The following is a 21,104-nucleotide window of genomic DNA, read 5'->3' as shown; positions in this document are numbered from 1 at the left end:
TTTTTTTAAAAATGTAAATGAAAAATTTAAAAATTCGCCCTGAAACTTGCCTCCTCTAAGAAAAGAAGGAAGAAGAGTAGTGAACGTCGAGGAAAAATGGTGCAGAAGAAGAACGGGAAGAGAAAAACGGAACAAAAGAAAAATGAGGAACAAGATTGAAGAAGAAGAACAGCCCCCCTGTGGAGAAGAATGCCATTAATAGTGAGACAAAGGAAAAGACCACAATTTCAGAGACTCAACCCCCATAAACTAACTAAAATCGCACCCAAATTATAAAATCGGCTAGTGAACTCTCTGGTTGTCCTTGTGCAATAATGTAATTCTCTGTTAATACCATGTGCATAGATGTTTGTTTACAATCTTTGGGCTAAAAACACACATAAATACTTAAAATCTGAGGTCAGCTGTCTCATAAAATACCTTCTCAAGAATGTACGTTAAAAACCACTGCCACTCGAAGACCCCCTTTCTCCACCCTCAAATGCGAAAGAATAACAACCTACAGCTTCTTCTATATTTTAAGCAAATAAATACCCCGATTCCATTACACCACTTAAATGTGCTAGGGAAAAATCATTGTGCATAGAGAAGTCGCCGAAAAACGATATCCACAACATCAGAATACTTCCAGTACCAACATGAGAATTCTTGACTGCAGACGTGGTAAGAAGATTAATAACCTTCTTTTTCTTCGCCTCACCGCAAAGCGTAGCAGGGGTTATTGAAAATTACTGCAGCCATAAACAGTACTTTTCATAGGCACAAACACGAATGCCAATTGATGTATATTACTCGTATGTTTATTTATTTTTTTTTTTTTTATTTGAAGTCTCATATATATATATATATATATATATATATATATATATATATATATATATATATATATATTAATATCAATATATATGTGTGTATATATATATATATATTAATATCAATATATATGTATGTATGTATATATATATATATATATATATATATATATATATATATATATATATATATATATATATATATATATATATATATATATATATATATATATATATATATATATATATATATATATATATATATATATACTTATATATATATATATATACATATATATTGATGATGACTCTGTATAGTTCATAATGCATATTATTTCAGATAAAAATTGTATACATTTGGTCCCGTTTGCTCTTTCATTAGATGTCAAGGACACAAGTTATGAACATGGTAAAAGGTTGTGAAAACCCATTTTGACAGTTTTTCCCTCTGTGTTTTTGGTACAATAGGAAGGCCGGTCTTATTCTCTCGCAGTTAAATGAACTGTCTCCTTGGTGTAAAGGCCTTCTTCAGGAGTCCAAGATTGGTCTTCGCAGGATGTCTCTCAAGTTCCTTTCCTGTCGCTATACCGACACCAAGGCCTTTGGGATGAATTGGGCAGATGTGGGCCAGGATGTGCACAAGGCATGTGATGAGCAAATACTCGCAGTTATGTATAACGACTATGGGGAGCCCAAGGAGATCTAAATTTTTCCATCCTAGCCTACAGAAGATGCCAGATCTAACAAGAGTGAGTTTACATTCATGTATCAATTTAAGATATCAGAACAAGCTCTTTTTTTCGCAGTAACTAATGTTTATTTTGCTTTTGATCAAAAACAAACATTAGGTCAAACTATACTGTCCACCTGAGGGGCGTGTTGCAACTTTTTGGTTCGTTACACTAGTTTCCTAAAAATAAGAAATCTAAAGAAATATGTTTAACATGTATTACTGAAATGTATTGTCATTAGCTTTTGTGGATGTAATGATACATACAATATGTCAAATATTGCTGTACAAAGAAAATCTCAGAAGTGTATTATCAAAGAGGTGCAAACTAAAAAATGCCTTGTGTCATTTAGTTGTTATTAAGAGCATGGGACAAGTTGATGTAAAGAAAGCAGTTTGTTGTTCACTTTTTATTTTCACCGTAAGGAAGAAAAATTATAATTTAACCATGTGGTTGTTTTTCATTTAAGGAATAATTTTTACTGTCTTGTAGAATGTTTCTTTTACACATTTGACTTGTTTGCATCTGGGTTTTTAAATGCATTCTTCTTTTGTTAGCAAGCAAGCCCTGTTCGATGTCGAAGAAGAGTCAAAGATGTTAAATTTATTGGAGTGCCACATTTTATGTGTTACAGTTGCTGAAGCGTTGAACAAAAGAAAAATAAGTTGAGTTAAAAGCTGTTATTGAAAACCCAGTACTTATAAGAAATGTAATTGTCAATTTGATGGGGTGTGACAAATTAAGATCCACATAATTGTGGTGGTGTCCAATGAAATAGCAGTGGAAAAAGCCTTCCCTAAATGTTAGTTAACTACTATTTTTGTTTACGTCAATATTTTCTTTAAACTCAGTCCATTCTTACACTTTCGATGTAAACATTGGATTAAAACATACAACAGCAGCAGCTGCATAACACAAGATTCCATGTGAAAAGTCAAAGCTGGGATTTTCCTGGAACAAACAGGCCAAAGTGGTCTTTTCACAGCAGGCTCCACTCCACACTGTCAACAATTAATAATAATTGGGGTTTCAACAGATGTTGACGGCATTGTGGTAAAGTTGTTTCGACAGCAAAGTTCCGGCAGTCCTCTCAAGATAGCCGATTTAATTGGAATTCTGCATGTACTGTATTTGCACGAGAGTGGAAGTATTCACATCTACTCTCATCAGAGACATTAACTTTGTATTTTGACATTAATCTCCGCTCACCAAATCAGTATTTTTGGAAAGTTTTTTATTTTTCAGGAAAAACTTCAGTTGGAATGCGTCGAATCAATTCCACAGATGGCAAAGAATGGCTCGTTCTCTATGAAAGATCTGTACTAAAGTAGAATTTTAGACCCAAGCTGGTGAATGTAAAAAAAAATATATGGTTAGTAATTTTAAAACAGAGATTGATTACCTCAATGAGATACCGTATGTCCACTAGTATTAGTTCCTGTGATTAAAATACTTGTATATAGTTGTGATAACACACTAATTTCTTTATTAGTGAACCTTGATTGTTAATGTGTAAAATTTATATGATTGTTTTAAGGAGATTGTTTCAGTATAATTTGATGTTTTTTCTTCTTTTACAGTTGAATGGCCATTCTGAGTTTCAGTTTCAAATGAAGGTACATTTGGTCATTTCAAACACATTTCCTAATATTAAAATGAAAGATAATAGTTGTGAAGACCGCAGTGTTTTAAGCATAGCTGTTATCCTGTACTTGTACGTATTTGCTGTGTCGCTCATTTTTTGCAGATAATGTGACATGTAGGTCTCTTTATTTCATCCGAATATGATCAAATATTGTTTGAAACTGTACTTTACACTCATTAGTTGGCTGATTGGAAAACCTGATCATTGGATTGACAGAAGAAAAAGCTGCATGCTGCTGTCTTTAAACGTTTGATTTTCAATTTGTTACTTCATGAATAAAAACATAAAATCTGGTTGGAGGAATGTGATTTATTTCCACTCCACAACTGACTGCACTGACTATATCTACAGTAGCAAAAAGCGGATTAAATCTACTAATTTTGTAACATGAAATTAAACTGAACTTTTATTGAGATCAATTACGATGACTGGTATGTGCCTTTAAAAAACTGACAACACTTGAATGACTTATAGACACCTCTGAATGACCTGAAAGTAAAAACTCCAAAATATCATGATAAGATTTGTGGACTTGCATTAACTTGGTTCATCCTTGGCTGTGGCTTCCAAATACCTGAAAAAGCCTCGTCCTTCTGTCCAAACAATTACTTGAAAGTACAAAGGGCATTTCAATCTGTAGTCATCATAACATTCAAGAAGTTTTGTGTGATATGATAACATCTGGTTATGAAATTTGTATATCAAACAATGAGAAAACGTGATGATGCTGCACAAGTTGGTGTCATAAAATACATAGATAAATACATAGAGGCAATTTTAAGATCTGCAAGTTTTTGTGTTCAAATCAGAGAACAAAATCAAGCCTTTTCAAGAGTTAAATATAGTTTCTATTTATTCAATTCATAATACAAAGTACATTAAAATACTGAGCATGGTTACACTTACCCTCTTGCTTGGATAAAATATCTGCAACAGTAATTCAAATTATTCTAAAAAGCATGTTTCTTGCAGCAGTGTTTGGGATTTTTCTCCAAAATTTATTGAAATGTACATTATACCAACTTCAAATTTCACAAATGGAGTACAGAACATTTAAAAGCCATTATTTTTCCATGTTAACATTGACATGCAATATGTGTGGTCGAGATTACTTTAATACTCAACTTTTAGTCATGTGAATAATAGTACAAGCATATGAAAATGATTAATCACAGCAGTTGTGTAAAACTAAATCAAAGTATCAGAGCCATTTACATTTCTAAAGTTAACATCAGGAATATTAAGTCCTGGGATGCAGTAAAACCATTCTGATCATTTGGGATAATTGGATGATAAATAATAGCAGCAGCAAAGCCCAAATTGAAATGCTTCCCCAGTTATTCTGTACCATTTCAGTTCTCATATACTCATTAAACTCACTAGACATTGAAATACTTTGTGATGTTTCTTTTTGATGACCTATTCTCTTATTGGCAATGGTACTTATGATTGGTTTCAAAAGAACGCTTAGACCGTCCAAACCTTTGTCTGCATGGTAACATATTTTTGTTTTGTAATTTATTTACACTTTGACTTATGTTACACCATGTCGCTGTCTCTCACAAATCTTTTTTTATGGGATCTGATTTCCCCTTTCCGGCTCCTTGGCTTTGTTCTTATTCTCTTTGGCATCTGGATCGCGACAAGTACACTCATCCTGATCGCAGTCTGCCCCAAACTGGACGACCTATTGGAAAGAAAGAATCATTTTTAATCATTTGATTTACTAAGGTACATATCTACCATCTGTCATCTGATTATAGCAGTGGTGGACCGTCAGGGCCTGCAAAGCCTTCTCTGCAGGCCTAAAAATATCTGAATCGCCCTGAATGAATGTTAGTCTCATTCTGCCCTGTGACTCATTGGGACTTGCTCCAGCACCCCAGCGATACTTGAGGATAAGCGGTATGGAAAATGAATGAATGAATGTGCCGTTAATTTTGTGTTCCATGGCCAAAATAACAGTCCTGTTTTTGTTCCAATTAATTTCTGGAGGTAAGGAAATGTGAGGTTGTGTAAACCTGGTTATCTACCACCTGAGCTGAAAGCACTGAGGGCACAGGCCCACTAACCTCAAAATAGAGAAACTGTTCATGCTGTCATTTTGTTTTGATGATAAACATTGAAAATATTGCTTGTGTACAAGTGTACAATTCATTAAAACATACAGAGACGTCTTCTATTAAATGAAAACTGTTCCACCTTTTTGGAAGATAGTGTAGACGGGCAGCAATCTCCTCCATCATACTGACAATAGGCCCGATTATTGAGGGTGTCGCACCAGCCATCACCTCCAAAAGGCTGAAACAAGTTAGGAAAAAGAGAATATGTTGAAATTTGAAAATTATCCTTTTAAAAGTATGCTTGTATTCCACTTGCTGTTTTGTAAGGGGATAAAGTGTACTTTTCTCTCAACTCAATGTATTTGCCATTGTGGAAAATGAATTATGATAAGCATAGACACCAGTGCATCCAACAAACATGGTTCATGGGGTATTGGAAAAACAATATATTATTATTCATTATATTTTAATATTTAGTTATTTACCTGTATTTTCTGACCTTGTCATGCTGTTGTCCTTCGATATTATGTTTTTTAAGTCATAACTATTAACGATCATCTCCTTGAGCCCTGCAGCGTGTTTGCAAATAACTTTGTTTTGAGGTCCCCGCAAAGTGGGAGTTATGCATTCCACACAAAATGATTTTTTGGCTCGTGCCCTGCAATCGCAGTGTCGGATTACTCGACGATGTAATGATGTCCAAGTGTCTCTTGGACAAATGAGTTCTCACACTACAAGACTCATGCCTGTTTGGTTATTACGTAGTACCGCACGGACCACAGTCTGACGTTGGCGAGGAACTTGACAACCAGCTGCCAATCAATCGAATCATAAACTCCCTAATTTTCAGAATAATACGTTTCCTGGCCAACAGCAGACCATAAAAATGCTATGATGACCCCAGTCTGGCATTCTGACTCTCAGGACTGTGAAAAATGGCTGTAAAATGACATCATCACATTCTTCGATAACGCCACTGCGTGGGCTTGATCTCAAAAGGGTGATGAAAGGAAATGAAGGCGCTCAATCAAAGTGGTGTTTCAGGAACAACCAGGAGCTGACCAACTCCAAAACAAAAAAGGTGATTATCAACTTCGGGAAGCAATACGGGGGATATGCTCCACTGACCATCAGAGACAAATGTGTGGAAAGAGTGGCTTCTATTACAAACATTGCAAAGGAGCTTAGCTGGAATTCCAACACATGGCTGCTGCTTAAGAAGGCTCATCAGAGCCTCAATTTTTTGCGGGTGCTTGGAAGGCACCACCTGAAGAAAGACCAATGATTTCCTTTTACCATGCCACCAATGAGTCAGTTCTTACATATAATACATTACTGTGGTTTTTAGCATGCCCATAATATTTAATTATTAAATATTTTACTGCTGTTTAATCATAATGGCAAAACAGTAACTTCAGATATTCTAATGTAAAATAGTTGTGTATTTATAAATGTTTTCAGTAACTAGATGTTAGTTGCACAGTGGCTCATGACTTGGATGACATTTATGGTAATTGCCAATGATTAACAGTGCAAAAAGAGGAAAGCAAAATACACGAGAAACAGATGTTGGCTGCAATCATTTGTGTTGTTATGGAAGACCACGTTTTAGGATATTGTTTTACTTCTTAACATTTACTGTAAAATGGAAGAGGAAAATGTATGCTGGCCGTTTACGAGAATACGTTTAATCAACAGCTTGTTTTCCAGATTTAGTTCCAAGATTTTCTGAATGAAACCAATAACAGCCAAACAAGAATCGCCTTTGGGTATTTGGAGAGGCCCATGGTATGTTGCAAATTATAAATAAAAAAATATACTGAGGGGTGAAAATAGGAGCTGAATGTAAGATTCAAATCACTTAGTGTCTTCATCATTCTTCATTATAGTTGCAATTCTGTAGGTAGATTTTGTTTAACTCTTGTTAATGTCAGGATTTTTATTTCTTATTATACAATAATTTTATTTTCTCCGTTACGACATTGAAGACTGTTCAAGTTTCTAACGAGGTAATAAAGAGTAGATCGGTGTAGTGTTATCTCTTTTGCAGCCATAAATATTTTTTTGTATTTCTTGGCCAAGCCCAATATCAAGTAAGGATTGTATTAAGATATTCACTCATGTAATGAGTTTATAAAGCTGGGTGACATTGATGCCTCTCATGTTGGCAAGCCAATGGACAGAAATGTAATTCTATAGCTGCCCACAATCAGGTACTGATGCAGTATTTAGCTCTTTTGACTCCTACCTCACATGAATGAATGCAGTAAATGCTTTCAGGAGCTGGATACCACCTCATCGTCCCTGTGCAGACAATGGTCTGAAAATCACAGAAAACAATCAGTACTAAAGTCGGACAATCCCACATAAAAAAATATATATATATTCATTATTTTTATTGTAAAAGTTACATGTTAAAATATAAAAACACGTACCCACAGCCCCTAGTTTTCATGTCTGTACAAACCCAAATTATTTCAGTACTATAATACTGGGAAAACTACAAAATTATAGCGAAAAAAAGCCACGCCACATGGGTGTGCTGCTAGACAGAGTTTAAAGCTTCGTAAAAATACCCCTGCCTTCGGCCCTCAACACGTCAATGAAAATGTTGTTTTCCAGTTAGTCATTAGTCCTTACAATTGCCACTTACCTGTCAAAAATATGTCCAGCAAAGCCACAGAGGCCTTATGTCACCTGTTTTAATTGCAACAAGCTTCGCCGGTCTCCCCTTCTGTTTTAGAACCAAAAGGCAATTGTTGCGCTATTAAAAAAAATCTGTTTTGAAAAATGGTTGTTTAACAAATAAAATATTGAGTTTACATACTTAGAGAAGGTAAAGAAATTAAATCACTCGTCTTTTAGGATCTGACAGCCGTTTCTGGCCACCATTTAAAAACGTTCAACTCTCGACGTTGCACAGTTTGGACAAACGTAGCGAGAGAATCTTTAATACACACCCAATCACGCTTTATAATGATTATAGATGATATTTACGAGATTAGACTGGTAAGTGCTTAGTACGTCAGCCTGGATTTTGGGGTCGTGAGTTAGATCCCAAGTGGGTCCTCACTTTGTGGAGTTTGGATTTTCTCCCCGGGCTTGCGTGGGTCTTTTCCGGGTACTCCGGTTTCCTCGCACATCCCAAAAACATGCATGGTAGGCTGGTTGAACACTATATTACCCCTAGATATGAATGTGAGCATGAATCATTGTCCGTCTCCTTGTTCCCTGGGATTGGCTGGCCTCCAATTCAGGGTGTCCCTTGCCCGGTGCCCGGAGTCAGCTGGGATAGGCCCTAGCACCCCTCTGTGACCCTTGTCAGAAGCATACGCAAGCCCAGGGAGAACATGCAAACTCCACACAGGAAGTTCCGGACCTGCAATTGAACCCTCAATCTCAGAACCACACAGCCATTGGAGGGAATTATAATTTATTTTATATTTAATTTAAAATTTTCTTCTGGAATGTAGAATAAAAATAAATAAAATGAGAAAAACTTAGAACAGAAGAAATACAACCATTGGACTCAAAACACAACTCTTTACTGACGATGCAACGTGGTACAGGGGTGGGCAAACCGATCCTCAAGGGCCGCTGTGTGTGCAGGTTTTTGTTTTCAACTGATCTAGCACAAATGTTGAATAAATGGGGTTTCTGCTGAAACAAGAAGCACCTGACTGCAATCCACTGATTGCACCTCTAAGAAACCAGATTTTTGGAGAGGTTTCCTCTTTAGAGGTTGGAACGAAAGCCTGCACCCACTGCGGACAGCTTTTTGTGGAATAGTTGACCCAACCCTGGCCGATATCAGGCAAAAAGCCAATCCTCCCTTGTGATTAAGGAGACAGAGCTAGCCAGGCAGATCAGCTATCTCCGATAACACAATGCCTTGAAATTGTAATGCGGTGTCAGGAGTATGTTGTAAGGAACCAACATCGATCCAACTATTTGACCGTGGTAAGGTCAGATTCACTTTTCTGGCAGCCTGACTGACCACCCAAAAGCAAAGCAAAAGTGGGTCAGTGTTGACAGCATTCATTTAAAACCTTTTCATGACATATGATGTAGTGAGACCCAACTTTATTGCAAAATCTGGCAGCCTGTTTGTATGAATTTCCTGAAAATTGGATGTCAACTGTAGCCTTTCATCATGCAGACTGTACTTATTTCCAGTAAATCAAAAACAAGTGGATAGAAATCCAAATAAATGCAGAATGTGATATTATATTGCAGTTGAGAAATTAAAAGGTTACTTTCTTGAAACTCTTACCGATTACTTGTCAGTTTTGATAAAAGGACATTGAGTTCAATGTATTCTTAGGAAGCACGATAGACTGAAAATAAATAGATTAATAAATTCCAGCATATTTTGTGTGAATGTACATACATACACATGTACTATGTTCGTGTTGTATCTATGTGAATGACTTGTCTCCATGCCAATCATATATAGAAACCTTAATAAAGGGCACAAAGTCATTTATTTTAGAAAAAAAAGTTCAATTTGATAAAGTTCTTGTATTTTCATCTTTTCATCGTTATACTCAATGGCTGGAAGCTCAGTGAGTGACACAGCATATCATACTTTTTTTTTCACTGTGACTGTCGTGTGCAGTGTTGGAGGTAACATTTCAGTCTTGATAAATCAATATTTGAAGGAACCACAGAACAGGGTTAGCGCCCATTCTGTTTGTAGAAAAACTACACACAAAGTCACCAAATGTAAAGCCTTAATATGCTGCTTATTCTTGATATCGATATTTTTTGTGAATATCTAAAAACAAAAATTGTTCCATAACTCAATCCTGATATGCAAAGGATTTGTTTAGGATACATGATGGGATTGTTCAAGGGTATATTAAGTTCATCATCTTTCCTTTAACTAATATCTAAAGTAAAGGTCATGTGCAAACATATAGATGTTTATAAAAAATGCACTAAATGGGTTAAAAGGGTTTAACTTTTCAGTTTGATGTTGCAGTTGAGTGAAGACAATAGAGATATGTTTTCGGTATACTAATTTTAGTTTAACCATAAAAAAAAGGACAACGTCAAGTAACTCTTTTTACAGCATGCTATTGTTCCGACCACCAGCTGTTTCAGTACATTATTCATTCTGCTGGATTTATTTCTTCGCTGTTTTTCGGTGGCTCGGCTTTCATGACAGTCCAGATAGGTTACATAGAAACAGGGAAGCAAAACAACCTATTCTCACGAAACCTGCCAGTATTTATGAAATTTCACAAGCTGACCTGGACAACACCACATACTGGATAAGTTATGGGGTGTATGACTGTTTGACTACAAAATAAGAACATATACTGTTTTGACCTTTGACTTCAGATTCGACATGCAGGTTATGCTAGCTATTAATCATATAAAGTGTGATTCTTGGTGGGCAATAGATCAAATATTCCAGAAGATTTCTGCTCACAATGGACCGGACTCTTGTATTTATTTTCATAGGATTGGACATTAATTATTTTTGTGGCCACCATCTGCCTAGTTATAGTGGCCCTTTTTGAGCAAGTATTACCCAAGTGTCTTCATGATATAGTATGAATAGATTACAATTACAATACACATACATACAAATAGATTACATTTATTTAACATTTCGAAAAGCCAATCTTTTAAAATGATTTGGGTAACTAAAAAGTGATTTTATTATTGCTCAATATTGATTGAGGTTGCTATAAAAATTATGTCTTGGCACAATAACTTCAAACTCCAGCGCAATGTGTTGGTCTTGCATTAGTAATTTTACTTAGAGTTGCTTTCTGCAGAAGTTTCTACAGAAAAAGCTATTTCATCCAATTAAATGTAGGCGCTCCTCCTTATTGAAGACAAAATACCAAATGAGAGAAACACCAACAACCAAGGAAATATTTGCATCGTGATTTGCAAATATCTACCATTGCTTTACACCAAAAGGTTAGCCTGAGTACCATTTCTTCCTTTAAGGCCTTTAAATTTAGAATTTTCACTCTAAATTAAGGCTACATTTGTATGACAATGATCTTCTGAGAAAAAAAACAATAGCTACATTTTTGCAGTTTTTGTTAGGAAATCTGCATGCACACAGTACCACAAAAGTGCATAAAACCTTAGGTTGTCTAATGTAGTATGCATTTCTAGTGTACAGATGGTAGAACCAACTAAATATGACTCCTGTGTGTAGTAACATTCCCTTAAACTCTCCATTTTTGTCATCATTTACGCTGTAGGTACAGTATTTCTGTGACGAGTAGCACAGTGTGACTCCATTATTTATTTATTTTAATATTATTATTTTTCTTTGGGATATCTTGTAGACTGTGATGAGCATTGTTATATATTTTGAGTTTTTCTGTTGTGTCTTTATTTACAGTTCGCATATTTTTATATCTTTCGATATTTTTTAACGTTTAACATATTTCAGATACTGATTCCACCCTCGTGCTATGAGGAAAATTTTTTAAACAGGAATTCTTTCATTTTTTTTCCCGCTTACCCAAAAATCTCTGCACCTCTACACCACGAGGCAGCTCAACCTACAATGACCCTACCTATTAATTCTATTAAATGATACTCATATTTTGGTTTCTGATTGTTATCAAACATAAATGCAATGTAAATCTTGAATATTAACATTAATCTCACCTGAACTTTAATGGGAAGCATCCAGTGTTTTATGGAGTCAACTCTAGAGGCATTTGGCAGAACCACAGGGTCGTGAAGGTCCATGTCAGGAGTCAAAATGCAGGTTGGAAAGCAAACAGCACCTGAACGGAAGTATCATGTTTAAATTTGAAGGATGACAACTGAACCTAAAGTAGGCTTTTGTGATTCATCTGTTTAATGATTTGAAAGTTCATTACTTCTTTTGGGTACTTTATCTTTTTATATTCTTTAATTTTAGAGGATTTTAAAACGTTTGTTTTATTTTTCCCATCTTTTTGCAGCATCTTTTGCTTTGATTAAGTGCTTTATACTCACTAACAATAGCCATTTTTTTCTTCTTACGTAGCGCACGTGCATGTTTGTCTTTTGCTAAATGTTGTGAGCAGAATGTAGTAAAAATTGTATTTTTTAACAAAGCTATGCAAGAAAAAGTAAAGGATCTTAAATTCAAGCTTCATTGAAATGTTAAAAAGTTACCAAAAAAATAAAACTGTAAAGTAGCAGTGTACTACTCAGTACCCACTAATACATTTACTACCATATGCTTTGAACCATGAATGATTTGCCTGAATGTCTGTCAAAGTTTGCCTCAAAATAATATAATTTACACTGAAAATGTTGCTCACCAATATCCATGCCCTCATCGCAGCTATATGCTACAGAGTTCAGATCAGTAGGAGCAGAACAGGATCCGATGAGCCCAGAACACATGGTAAACTGTTCTGACCATTCACCATTCTTAGTGCAGCGAATCACACTCTGGAAACAGCAAAGCAAATGACAAAATGTATAGTCTTTTTAAAAATAAAATACAACAATAAGGGGGTTGGCCCACTAGTGGAGTGGTTAGCGCGTCGGCCTAACAGCTCTGGGGTCTTTGCGTTCCAACCCAGGTCAATCCGCGTGTGTGGAGTTTGCATGTTCTCCCCGGGTCAGCATTTCTCTGGGTGCTCTGGGTTTCTCCCACATTTCAAAAAGCGTGCATGGTAGGCTGATTGGACACTCTAAATTGCCCCTAGATATGAATGAGTGTGAATGGTTATACGTCTACTCGTGTCCTGCGATTGGCTCGCCGGTGATTCAAGGTGTCCCCCGCTTCGGGCCCTAAGTCAGCTGGGATAGATTCCAGCAGCACTGCGAACCCTTGTGAGGATAACGCGATTCAGAAAATGAATGAATTAATGAATGAATGAATGAATGAATGAATGAATGAATGAATGAATGAATGAATGAATGAATGAATGAATGAATGAATGAATGAATGAATGAATGAATGAATGAATGAATGAATGAATGAATGAATGAATGAATGAATGAATGAATGAATGAATGAATGAATGAATGAATGAATGAATGAATGAATGAATGAATGAATGAATGAATGAATGAATGAACAACAACCTTTGCTAATTTTGGAGCATTTACCACCATCCCTTTAGTGTTTCCAACATTATGCCAGAAAAAAATTAGGAAGCAGAAAATTTAAAGCAAACTTTATTTAACTTTATTTAATCTGTCACGCCAAATAGACATTTCTGCTTGCAAACTGCAAATAGTAGTTCACACAAGTAGGTTGTCTCTTACCGAGACTTTCTCTAACATGACAGCTTTTTAAATTGTATAGGTCTCGTTAAAATGTCAGCCCAAAACAGAAAACGCTCTGGATGGCCCCCAATTGCAGTCTTGGTGTTTTAATGTAGGTGTTTAGCTTTAGCTTTTTGGGAAGTTATTCATTCCACCAGAAGAATTACGGTAAAACTGACAGTTGATGAATAAACATACATACAAATAATCAGAAGACTGTTGGATATGGATACGTGACTTGACTTTGACAATATTCAGAGCAATCAACTCCTTTACTACCAGCCTCCTTGTTGTAAAACAATGTGAGATAATTTCATCCATTGTCTGTTTCAGAGTGGAAGTTTTCACACATTCATTTTCAAACGCTGACAAAACTTGCTACTTGTTTTGGTATTTTGAGCCTTTTAACATAATTCCCAGCAGGCTGCCTGCTGCCCACTGTCTGATGTTGCAAGCCCATAGCAAACATACTCCTTTCTGCTTACTCTCATGACGTCTCAATGTTAAAAGTAGCAAATCAACTGAAGCCTCCAAGTACATTTTTATCAGCAACAAAACATATTTAATCCTAATTTTACTAATTTGGTGTATGTATGTAGAAGTAAAGCTAAATCACACTGGATCCAATTTGGGGGGCAGAAGTGCCCATCTAGTAGCAATCAGGGGCTTTTATGCCATGTATCACCGTCAGATTTACCTAAGGTGCAAGAACCTCTTTAAATTTGAGAGTAACTCTCATACTTAAAGAGGTTGAACTCTGAGTTTAGCACATGCATTACATGGTTAACATGACTGCACACACAATTTAGGACCACTGTTGGGGGTCTTAGTAAAAGTGAACAATCTTAGAGGGTCAGAAACAACCCACCCACCATCAGCAAGTGGAATCTGTTTAAGTAAATACGGAGTTCAGAATCTTCTAACTGAAATCTTTGCAAATTGGACGATGACAATTCCTGGTTGCCATATTTTGTCATTATCAAAACATTTAAGCGCATGTGCAAAAAACATTTTTCCTGTTATGACTCATAATGTTGTGGCCTTTGACCTTTAATATTATCTAGAATTTCTCTCCATGCAATAGAAATACTACTGCAATATCCTTTTGGAAATTGACTGATCTTCCCATATACTGGGTGTTCTTTAAACATAAATAACTTACATTTTCTCTTGCATCTGGACACTGAAGGGTACACAGTGTGCCATAAGTGAGGCCATTGGTGCATGTATACATGCCGTGGAAAACACCAGGTAATGCTGGGCAAGATATCGGCTCACAGGAGGCATCCTCCCATTGCCCTACCTCTAGGCACTCTGTTTGAAAGTACTTCCTAAAAAGCAAAAGCAAGGTAAATATTGAACTATACTGAGTTGATTTTGAATTTTCATCATGAATATGTCATTTGATGCATGTTACATTGTGTTAGGATGACCTGAGGAAAGGGGACCTCAGATACTGCTTCTTTAGCTTTAAAACACTATTTTGAAGTGAGTACTTTGTACAAAACCACAAAGTCTTCCAATTCACCATGAAAACATATATCTGTTATACACTGTATAAGGCTAAAACAATACTATCTGCTATGGCATAAAAGTATACGAGTGCACATATCTAATGCATGAAACTGCTAAAAACTTCTCTAGGTTGTTTTCCACCTCACTAATTGGAAATTTAAAATATTAAAATGGAAAAAATTGGAATTTAACTGGTTTCATGAAAGATTAAATGCTTGTTAATGTTTAATAACCTACCATTAGGGCAGCACAGTGGGGAAAATTATCTTTACAGCATATTTACCCGATGAACTCATCAACATGATAACTCCAAACACACTAAACTATCGGAAAAGGGATAGTTAAGTTAATCTGAAGCAGGAAATCAACCTGGCATAGTTTCTTTCTCATGGGTGTCCAGTAATAAGTAGATTGTAGTACTAAATGAATAAAGCACGTCACACAGGCTGTTTCATTGTAAACTTCACAGGACTACTGTAAAGTAACTTTATAGTTTTGCTAATGCAAACTAAAAAATATTTGAAACTATGTACATACAGTTTTAGGTTTAGTGAAATATAGCATATTATTCCATTACTTTCCGCTGCCTACTGACCACAGTTGGCTGGAAAAGGCTCCAACACCCCCATGACTATTTCAAAGTTAAGTTATACACAATATTTTTATTTCACTCATGTACATTAGTAAGAATATTTCACATGTGCTAAAAATACTCTTCCCACCAAAAGTACCAGAATACTTACTTAGGTATCTTCTTTTGGAGACTGCCCAATACATAGAAGCCTGGGTTGCATTTGAAACGGCAGATGGAGCCAACATCATGGCTTGAAGACAGGCACTCTGCCGTCAAAAGTTTGGCATTGGGAATTTTTGGAACTTCCAGGCACTCAATCTTACAGTAGGCTTCTGGAAAAGACCACAAACCGTCCTCCAAACATACAAGTCTGTCACTGTCACCTAGTACAGAGTAGAAGAAAGAAAGGAGAAGATGGAGGAAAGCGAAGTTCAATGTAAAATGTTTCTCACATATTAACCCTTCCCTTCAGTACGATAATGCAAGAAAATTGATTTTCCTTAATTATCTTTTAAGGAGTTTGGTACATCTGCTATCCAAAGAGAATAGAAGACAACCACACGAAACTTATCTTCAGCAAAAATATGGATCATCTTCTGAATTTTCTTTACCATTTCTATACTGTGTCCTGTTAAAGGCTGCAGGAAGCAATAGTTTTAGAGTTTCTGCTTAGAACTAGAGCCAACCTAGCTCAGCTAAAAGAGACTGCACCCTGTCAATCATAGGGCACATAAAAAGACAACACACTCGGGTTTACACAATGAGTGAGAAATGTACCTAAGCAACTGCACCATAAATTGGGTGGAAAGGAACCACCTAAATATTGTGTGCTTTCAAGATTTTCTATAAACCCCATCTGGGAGCTGCGTTATCTGGTTGGCTAATGTTGGTAGTTTTAACATTCATGTTTATACCCCCAATGACAGGAGTGAGGTTTTGGCACATAAAATTAGACATTTTAATATTATTTAGTTTTACAAATCTCTCCTGACAACATTATAAACAGAGCTCTTTGGATTTGTATCAGAGTTCACTGGTTTGTATTCCCACCAGCCCAAAAGGTGCTCCCCACAAACTTTTTAGGTTTTGTCCAGACTGAACAGTTGAGGTGTGAATACGCCCTTGGTCCTTTTCTTGGTTAAGAAACTAAACTTGTATAACAAGTGAAGAATATTACCTGGATCTATTACTTATTGAATGATTTGATGTTCAACTTAAAACAAAAAATCAGAAGGTCTAAATACGTAACAATATTTCTAAATGCGAAAAATAAATAAAAGAAATCTGAATGAAATTATAGACAAGTCCCCAAAATACTGCTTTGCAAACAGGTCATAGGAATGAGTTTGATTATAATACTATTTATTTTAGAAATGTATTGCTAGTCAGCATAGCGATTAACTAGTGAGCATATTTGGCTCATACTTCTGAGATCAAGAAAGGCGACTGTTTACATTTTTAAAAGTATTTTAAATACTGTATAAATAAAAGATTAAATTAAAAGAACAATTGATTTGTGAGACATATAATTCTGTAGATGGGCAAAATAGCTCAACAAAAAAAGCAGTGTGCCCCTTTTCTCTCCTTTATTCCATTCTCATTTTTCTCTCTCATTTGTCACTAATTAATGTTTTGATTTCGGACAGTATTCATGCTGGACAGATGATTAATTAAACATTTGAAACCAAAAACATTTTACTGTGAAACACCAGCGTTAACAACGGTGTACCGTTTTGATATGCTTTGAGGGTGGTTGTTTTCTTTTGTTTTTGTTAAATTGCACTTGGCTGCGTGGGTGGCACTTGTGTCATTCTTTCTGCCAACTCTCATTCTCAAATGCATCAGTCAAACTCGTCAAAGTTGTATGTTAGATTCCTCAAAACCTCAAGACATGAACCACACAGACTGCAAGATCAAATTTTAAGACAAAATAGTTAATAGAACAACAAGTAGGTCACATCATGGACTAATTTGTTACAGATAACATTCTTGGTTTTGTTAAAAGCTCGGTCCCGTGATAATACTGTCAAAAAAATTATTTTGTCACTTGCTGTCATTTTGTCATGTGGAATCTGAATGGCGGGTATTGCTGGAGGCAGCAAAAATGTAAAAGTAATCACAAGAAAATAATCTTGTTAGGACAATACGGTTGCTGACTGATTATCACATCACCTCGCAGTTCTGAGATCAAGGGTTCAATCTTTCTGTCTGGAATTAGAATTATTTCCCTAGGTACAGTGTCCTCCATATTCCTAAATACTACATGTATGATAGGTTAATTTAAAACACTGAATTTCCTGCATTGCTTTCTTCCTCTTTTTTGTCTATTTAATCTCCTTGTGCTTGGCTGACAACCAATTCACCGACTACCCCTCCTCCAGCAGGTCTGGGATAGGCTCCAGCACCCCCCCCCCCCTCCCCCAGCTATGTGTAAATAATCTGTACTGAAGATGAATGAACAAATATTCTGTTCAGACGTGCTGGAAAGATGTAATTCAAATTTATTAGCTGTACTTGGTACTGCTATTCTTGCGACAAGTACACCGGTCTTTGGTTGATGCAGAATGGTTTTCAAAAATATGTAACCATAAACCACAAATTCAATGAATTCTGCACAATCTGTTTTCAGATCACAGAAAGTGGGGTTGTACTGCTGACTCCACAATGACATTTGAGCATTCACTGTGGCCTGACGACCACAGAGAAGTTAGGGTGCGTCAAATGTGTTCATTCTGATCATTTGAAGAATGTACTGCATCTTCAAAGTAGACTATTGGCTGTATCTAAGATAAATGGAATAAGGAACATAAAACCCTATTCTAAGTAAAACTGTTGTCCACGGAAATCAATGACTGATCAGCATGGAGTTATATTAGATGAAAGATACAAATTGTGTGCTTTACCATAAATCCCTTTAAGTCATATTCTTATCTTTTAGTTGTTTCATTTAACATCAACATTTGAAAAAAAAATCAGCAAATATCTGATGCCCACACCAGAAACAGTTTGCAAAGCATACTCTATTATTAAAAAGATGTGAATATATCTTTCAAACTTGTTTTATTATAGTAGTACTCTGGAGAAAATAGGTGACAATTAATTTGATTTTGAATTTAATTTGCACATGCACTTACTACTCCCTTGTAACATCTTTAGTTGAGAGGTACAGAAGTCATAATATCAAATCTAAAAGCTTGACTACTTTTCCCAGTACTGGCCACAAACGACAGTATACTTTGAGTATGATTTCCTTTGATGAACATGTATTTTCAGAACTTAATGATAAATTCCAAATAGCAATGGTTTGAACTGCTGATGTTGTACCCCTGAATTCTGGCAATGTATTTGCCTTTAAAACACAGGGGGAAATAATCAGACAGGTCAGTTGTTGTTATCTTCAAGCCAACTTTTAGTGATATGCCTGAAAACCCCCCTGCGTCAGCTACGCCCTCGTCAGCTACATGACCACCACGTGTCATCTACATGTTTCCCACGTGTCAGCTACATGTTTCCCACATGCCAGCTACATGTTTCCCGCGTGTCAGCTACATGATTCCCACGTGTCAGCTACATGAACCATTTTTACATCACACATGCACTCATTTATAACTTAACTCACTTTACCCCGTCACACTGACAATTTTTTTCTTGCAAAAATGTGCAAGCATAGAGTTATAGCATGAAAACATCTTATTTAATTTGCTTAATGGCTCTGTTTTCCATTGATCCAGGTGGGTTTTACAATGTGACTAGACTGTAAGCAAAATTCCAAACTTATTACCATTCATTTTGTACTGTAGTAACCGGTTTTCCTTAGCCTATTTTTTATAGCTAGTGGTCTCTTGATTAAAAAAAAATGGTAAAAAAGTTGAAAAAGTCTACTCTCCAACTCTGGAGGTTCAGCTTCATGTTTATCTGCCTATTATCAGCAGTTTTGAGGTCAACAGTGGTGTTGAAACTCAACCAGTATTTTCATTGTTGCTTCATGGATTTTTTTGTGTTTTACCTGAATAGGTTCAAAGAACTTAAATTTTGGGAATACACGAATTGAATGTAGTGTATTCTTACACTAGAAACGTTTTTGTGAATGTGCTGATTAGAGCATAAATGAATGTCTTTTTAATGGGAAATGGGTTTCATTTACCTTGAAGTATGGCTGGTGATCCACAAGTGAATGAGCATTGTTTTCCATAGGTTGTTCCCCAGGGACAACTAAATATTGCATGGTAAACATGGGAATGGTCAGGTAGGCCACAGTCAACAGGCTCACAACTAACTGCGCGATTCCATAGACCATGAAAACACTCCATCTCCGTCTGTCTCTGAAAAGTGTAAAAGCGCAAAAGTCTGTGGAATATTCTACACATAGCAAAGTTTAGTATAATCTTAATTACATTACGATAGAACATTTGGAATTTCTATTGTAGGGTACATTTACACTACATTTTAGCTTTCTGTTTGGATTTTTTTTTAATGGATTGATATTTTCTCAGGTTTTTTTAATGAAATGCGATTGGAAAATTTCCTCCACAATTAGTGCAAGCTTATTAAGATAGCACGTACAAAAAAAAACATTTTTTGTTGTACCTGGTTTAGAAGAACTTCTTTGCCATTCAGGACAGTGATGCTATAACCAAAGTGACACTGAACAGAGCATTGAGATGACTGCCCACCTCCTACACACCTTTACGGGCACATTTCAATTGTGATTAGTTTTCACCTTATTTCAACACACCTACATCATATGTTTTGAGCCTTTTCACCATTCACTTGAATAACAAAGAGTCTCAAAATTTTTGGTCCAGGGTTTGATTTCACTTTACGACGCAGGGCATACCTGACAAAAGCATGCTCTAGCTGAGGAGGGCTACAAGTGTCCATCTGACATGTCTGCCTCAAACAGCTATTGCAAGGACACAAAACAGAAGCAGACACACAAAAAATGTAAATGTAAAATCTACACTCATGATTAAGTACTGAGCCCTATAGGGCCCTGTTTTCGTAGACTGCACCCATTCGTTGAAGTGTAAAACCTTACTGAAAGTACCCGTACAGTAAATTTCATGGCAATTTATCTATTCTCACCATGGCCTCGTATTGCAAAGTTCATTTTTCTTTGATATAATTTTATTTAAAGGTCATGAGCGTCACGGTGGCGTTGCTACTTTGGGTATCACTAACAACCCTGTGAGTTTACGTGTAGTGAAGTGCATGCTCGGACTGTTGTTGGTTTTCCTCGTCCCTTTGTTTGTAGTTATAGCGTTACCTTCTTTGTGAGAAGAAAAGTTATTTTATGTTTAAAAAAAAAAACTACAAAAAAACAGTATGTCACTTAACCAGAGAAGACACTTGGTACTATTACAGTAGAAATATTTTAGGCCAACCTGGGTAGATGGACATATTATAAAAGAATGGATTTCCACAATTTGCACCCATCAAAGGTACTAGCCACATTGTTGGACTCTATCAATTGAGATTATATTAACTCAAAGATAGCAATGGATGGTGGGACAG

General features: G+C 36.0%; 2 protein-coding genes across 9 annotated transcripts in view; one reads left to right on the top strand and one right to left on the bottom strand.

The window, feature by feature from the left end:
- astn1 (astrotactin 1) overlaps positions 1-3,481 on the top strand; it is a 199,055-nt gene extending 195,574 nt beyond the window's left edge. For all 8 annotated transcript variants that reach the window (XM_077724197.1, XM_077724196.1, XM_077724192.1 and 5 more), the window contains one exon: positions 1,281-3,481. In XM_077724197.1, coding sequence (XP_077580323.1) covers positions 1,281-1,518 — 238 coding nt within the window. In that variant the 3' untranslated portion in view covers positions 1,519-3,481. The remainder of the gene's footprint in view (positions 1-1,280) is intronic.
- A 603-nt stretch (positions 3,482-4,084) lies between these two features.
- pappa2 (pappalysin 2) overlaps positions 4,085-21,104 on the bottom strand; it is a 38,211-nt gene continuing 21,191 nt past the window's right edge. The window contains exons 18-27 of the mRNA XM_077725105.1: positions 20,428-20,493; positions 20,178-20,274; positions 19,735-19,912; positions 15,760-15,973; positions 14,664-14,832; positions 12,544-12,676; positions 11,897-12,018; positions 7,500-7,571; positions 5,391-5,489; positions 4,085-4,875 (exon numbers count right to left, since the gene is read on the bottom strand). Coding sequence (XP_077581231.1) covers positions 4,762-4,875; positions 5,391-5,489; positions 7,500-7,571; positions 11,897-12,018; positions 12,544-12,676; positions 14,664-14,832; positions 15,760-15,973; positions 19,735-19,912; positions 20,178-20,274; positions 20,428-20,493 — 1,264 coding nt within the window. The 3' untranslated portion in view covers positions 4,085-4,761. The remainder of the gene's footprint in view (positions 4,876-5,390; positions 5,490-7,499; positions 7,572-11,896; positions 12,019-12,543; positions 12,677-14,663; positions 14,833-15,759; positions 15,974-19,734; positions 19,913-20,177; positions 20,275-20,427; positions 20,494-21,104) is intronic.

The sequence above is a fragment of the Stigmatopora nigra genome, chromosome 9 (assembly GCF_051989575.1).
Source record: "Stigmatopora nigra isolate UIUO_SnigA chromosome 9, RoL_Snig_1.1, whole genome shotgun sequence".
Lineage (NCBI taxonomy): Eukaryota > Metazoa > Chordata > Actinopteri > Syngnathiformes > Syngnathidae > Stigmatopora > Stigmatopora nigra.
Note: the sequence above shows the minus strand (reverse complement) of the source record. Positions and strands in the feature narration are given on the sequence as shown.